This window comes from Furipterus horrens, unplaced genomic scaffold (genome assembly GCF_987537825.1).
Source record: "Furipterus horrens unplaced genomic scaffold, mFurHor1.1.pri manual_scaffold_10, whole genome shotgun sequence".
NCBI lineage: Eukaryota > Metazoa > Chordata > Mammalia > Chiroptera > Furipteridae > Furipterus > Furipterus horrens.
This window is the reverse complement of record NW_028327180.1, coordinates 67,515,060-67,520,370: the sequence shown is the minus strand read 5'-3', so window position 1 is coordinate 67,520,370 and position 5,311 is coordinate 67,515,060. Positions and strand designations below refer to the sequence as shown.

Genomic DNA, 5,311 nt, shown 5'->3' with positions numbered 1-5,311 from the left:
TTGGGAAAGTTATAGAATCCTACCAAACCTCAATTTATTTATCTATTAAAAAAGAATGGAATGATACCCTTCAGGTTTGTTATTGTGCCTTTCACTTAGTAAGTGCACCATAAATGCTAATAAATTTCATATTTCTATGCAAATCATTTTACAAAGATATATAGATCACTTTTTCTCTAATTTTACTTATAAATTTAACCATTTTAATCTTGCTTATTGTATATACACACATAAATATTTTACATACAAATATATAGTACTCTTTTTACCAAAATTCAGTATACTAGCTAAGAATTAATTGATTGTGATATTTTAAAAAGACCATGGCACCACAAACCTCTGTTTTCTCTAGTCAAGATTAGTCCTAAAAAACTTGATAATGTACTGTGATGGCAAGTGTGGGGCCATGGAACAGGGTTCAATCAGCATAAACTATAGGGAGAAGCTGGGTATTGTATTTAAGAACCAAATATAATCCAATATGTAAAAGTTAATATAGTCAAAGTTAGACATTGAATGTTTGTGTTTTCTTAATCCTAATCTAATAAAAGCAACAATTATATCTATAAATAGCAGGGTCTGTATACTCAGTCATCAAACAGTGCCCATCCCATCCTGTACTTAACAAAATGAGATGCTTATCTCCATATTTTCTTAGCCTTTCTAGACAAACAGAAAGGAATTCTCAGAGGGAATGAAGTTAGCTGTTAATGGAACATTTCAAGATACTAAGGTATGTAAAGACTGTTCTCTAGTTAGTGTCTTTTGTAAAGGAGAATATAGTAGAGACATTGAATTGATAGGGAAAAACATCAGACTTATAGGAAAGAGAATTACAAATTAAGAAAATAAAAAGAAATTGCCTCATCTTCTAAGATCTGTTGGGACACAACTTTTTCAGTCATGGTCACAGCATACTTATTTTTTCCCGTCATTATGAGTGTGTGTGTATGTGTGCATATATGTGTATGGATGTGTGTGTATATGAGTGTGTGAGAGCAGGGGATTTTAGGGAAGAATTATATTAGCAATAGAATGCTGTATGTAGTTCAAAGCTCCATGTCTGGATTCCCCTTGAACTGCCAGGAAGGCTGTGAGATAGCCACACAGTGTGTAAAAGGTGAGAAAGTGGCAAGGCTGCAATCACCACCCAACCTAATTCCTGCTCTGGGGTTTGTTCATAGTGCCATTCTGGGCAGGTAAAGAAAGGATAATTACACCTACTCTGCTACCTCACAGCATTGAGTAACCAAATCTAGAGAACCAATGAATGGCAGATTGTTTGGAAAGATGTGGAAGGTGATTTCATTGTAAGGGACTGTAGTTTATTAAATTATTGTGATCTGCATGGATATCTCTGCCTAGGAAAACAGAAGATTTGAACTGTGATCTGAAAACTTGGAATTTTGGAAATAACCTTTGTCTTCAGTAAGATCATTGGCCTACAACACCTTATTTCATACTTTTTCATCTCTCCTTTTTATATCAATACCATTGATGTGAATACAGATTCCAGGCCACTTGGTACATATGTTGAATTGTAAAGTTGATACTTTTTATAACTCAGCCCTGTTTCTTTTTAATGAGAGAGAAGAGGGTTTTACATGTTCGTTGAGTAACTGAAAGAGCTAAAAAGGAAATATAAAATTTAGAATTTAATAAAAGTACTCTGATTACCTAATATGAAAGTATACTGATAACCAAAACCCCCATCCTCTAAAGCCTCAGCCCCCATTCATTTGAATTTAAATTCCATGGTTTCCTGAAATAAAAAGTGATTCACAGAATATGTGATGAATCACCTCTGGATTTACGACATTCCTGGAAAGAAATGGAGAGAAGTCCCTGACACCATGAGCCGGCTGGCATGGACTTCCAATATTGGGGGTGCTCGCTAAATCTTCTTTAGCTCCCTCCTCCTCTGGGAACACCTTATCAGTTCCAAGCCTCTTATTCATCATTTCAGGAGGTTCTGGGTGTCAGCGAGAAACTCCCAGTAAGAAGGAAACCAGCTCCTTCAGCCTTTCCTCATAGCAGAGATTCTTGAGAGATGCAATCATATTTTGGTTCTTTTGTTCCACCCTAGTGCCACTTCCACTCCTGGGATATTATCCATTTGGGTTAGATTTGGGGTTCATCAGAGCATATTACCCAGTCACTAATTCTATTATAAGGCATTAAGCTTTCTTGCCACCAATATTAAATGTATGGTAGGGACACATTTCATATAGTCAGACAGAACGGATGAAAGATAAACAATTAGTATTGGTATGTCAATATTTAGAAGAGACTATTACAGATGGAGATGAAGAATCAATGATGCTTGAAATCTAGCAGTGACTTTTGCAAGTTATAAATGGCTAATGCTTTGATTTGTTTTAGGCACTGTGGTTTAGAACATAACAGAATGAAAAAGAGGACTTATATCTTCTCTTTGTAATTTCCCTTAAAATATATTTGGGATGTTATTCCCTGATACGTAAACTTAATCTGTTGTTGAGGTCCATGTTCAAGAGATGCTGATTTTTCATGAAATCTCAGAAATTACCTACTATAATATCATTATAATGACATAAAAATGCAAGACCAGCTCTCCTTAACTGGAAGCCTTATCATCACACATACTTGGAATTGTTCTAAGCATTGCACACACACACGTACATACGAATTACTTCTAACTCTTACAATAGTTGTACAATGTAGTCTTAGTATTCCTATTTTACATATTGGGAAACTGAGGCTGAGAAAAAAATAAGCGACTTGCCCAAGGTAACATAGCTGGTAATTGTTGAGTCAAGATTTGGACCCAGCTCTATCATACACCAAAGTCAGGTTCATGTCCATTACACTGTGTTGTTGCAAAAACAGGAGTAAAATCAAATTTCCTCTTATCTGTCCATTAAGCCAGCAATTTTCAACCCTTTTCATCTCTTGGCACACATAAACTAATTACTAAAATTCTGAAGCACACCAAAATATGTATTTTTTTGCCAACCTAACAAAAAATAAGTATAATTTTGATTCATTCACGCTGGACAGCTGTCGTTGTGTTGGCTGTTGTCATTTTATTATTTGACAACCTAAGGGAAAAGAGTTAGTGCCCCTGACTGAATAGTCAGGTATTTCAGGTTTTTAGATTTCTTGCAGCACATCAGTAGAAAAATCACTGCTTTCAGCTGTGATGGACATCAATTTTCTATCCCATAACAGTAATACAATTTAAACTTGCTTTCCAGGTCACTAATTTTACTAAATTGTTGCAAAGAAACAAAGCTAATATGCTAACCTTGAAACTAATTATTATATTTTTACAAGAAATAAATTACCTTGTGAAGAAAAGCAAAGGAAGTACTTTGGCTTTGATGTTATTCAGAATATTAACATGATCCCCAAATTGTTTAGCTTTAGATCAGCTTTTCTGGAACAATCTTTAAAAGGGTTTTGACGTCATAAAGTTCAAAACTTTTCTTTGATGGGTGTGGAGACCCTGTGTAGTACTGGATTCAAACCTTTGGCTCTGGCATCAGTCATCTTAGTGCATTTCTTCTGGTGCTCTTAAACTAGTAGAGTAAAATGGTCTGGGAGACCAAAGGCATTCATTACTCATAGAATGGAAGAAGGAACTAAAGAGAAGATTTCCTCTAGAAAAAAAATGTTACATTTATATATTTATAGTTTCAAATATTTTTTTCTTCATTGTTTTCTTCATGGGAGACTAAGTAATGAGACAATATAGGAGTAAACTTAATTTAGGGGAAAACATTTTTCAAACAGTAACTTGGGGAGCAGTGGGCTGCGTGGGAAGTTAAACCTCGAGTCTCTAATGTTTATGATGATGATGTGTGATTAGATTCTAAGATAAAGCTTTAGGGTATAAAATAGCCTTCACAGGGAGGATTTTAAAAAGTAGGTGTGTGTAAGCTTTGACGTCACAGAGTTTCTGCCTTTGCGAATCTGTATGGTGACGCAGTGTGTGGAGCTGAGACACTGGACCTTGTGCTCGTCTTTCAAGTGCTACCTCTGCCTCTTCCATCTAACTGCATATCCTTGGGAAAGTCATCGCTCCTTCTTTGAGTCTTGGTTTCCCCATGTGTTTAATGCTAGGAGTTTGCTAGGTTATCTATTAGGATTGCTCAACTCTAACTTTTATATGAGTTCATGACACTGAACGGGGACACTTAGAACATCTGTAGTTGGAAGCACCAAGACTCCTAGCTTCTCTTACTTCAAGCAGCTTTCTCTAGACATGGTGAAATCTTGACATGTTTACCTGACTGGTAGGACAACCAATCTGTCTTCTTTTTCCCTTCCCTCCCACTTATGAAGGGAGCCCATTTAGAAACATGTTTGTCTACAAGGTAATGTGTCTTTGGTGGCTGAAGAATTTAGTTCTTATAAAGGACTGTGGAGTATTAAATTTTGGGTAAGGTCCTTGGACTCAATCTATTGCCTTTCGAGGTGACATCATGAAAACACTTTGGAAATGGTCATTATCTGTTCAAATCTGTCCCCCTGACAGGATCCTAAAGGATGGAAACTAAATTTGATGTGGTATATTAAGTCCAGCAGGACCTTGAACAACTGGTTTTATAATGTTGGCTGTTGCTATGGGTGTGTGTCACCAGGTATATATAAAGTAAGCTACATCCCCACGGGTTCAGTCCTAGAGCACCAGCTGGTGAGCAATGCACGGAGCAGGCCTGTAACCAACTTACATCATCTTCATCATGAAGGTAGCCACAGTGCCAGTACTTCTGACCCTGGCTCTTTGCCTCATCCAAGGTAAGCAATTTGCATGTAATCTAATCCTCCTGCCACCCAACACAAAACCCTGGGCAGAGATTTGTCTCCCTCCCCCTGATCAATGTATATATGGTATTAAAGATTTTATTTGTGTGTGTGTGTGTGTGTGTGTGCGTACATATACATATACATATATATATTCCTGAAATATCTTGCCAGGCACACAGCTTTAAAGAATTATATGTGTTTTTAAAACTATGTTGTTATCTTTAGAAATGGCAAGTAATGTGAGATGATCTGAATTTTATCCATGAGAAATTATTCCATTGATTCTACATTAGTTCTAAAAAGCTAATGGATTATTGGATTCTTATTTATCTGACCCCTTACCAAGCATATCAATTCATACTGATAGGAATTATGTCTATAGTAGATATTTAAAACAAGATGTATGTTTTATATATATGTATATATATTTAATAGTATCTTTATGAACAAAATATTAATAAATTAAACTTAATCATCTATTCTTATTTTTAAGCAGTAATGCCTTCTACTGCTTTATTTT

At 35.8% G+C, this 5,311-nt stretch overlaps 1 protein-coding gene across 1 annotated transcript in view; it reads left to right on the top strand.

Moving 5' to 3' along the window:
• The first annotated feature begins 683 nt into the window (after window positions 1–683).
• Window positions 684–5,311, top strand: part of SPINK5 (serine peptidase inhibitor Kazal type 5) — a 74,251-nt gene continuing 69,623 nt past the window's right edge. The window contains exons 1-2 of the mRNA XM_090288060.1: window positions 684–733; window positions 4,662–4,782. Coding sequence (XP_090144186.1) covers window positions 4,728–4,782 — 55 coding nt within the window. The 5' untranslated portion in view covers window positions 684–733; window positions 4,662–4,727. The remainder of the gene's footprint in view (window positions 734–4,661; window positions 4,783–5,311) is intronic.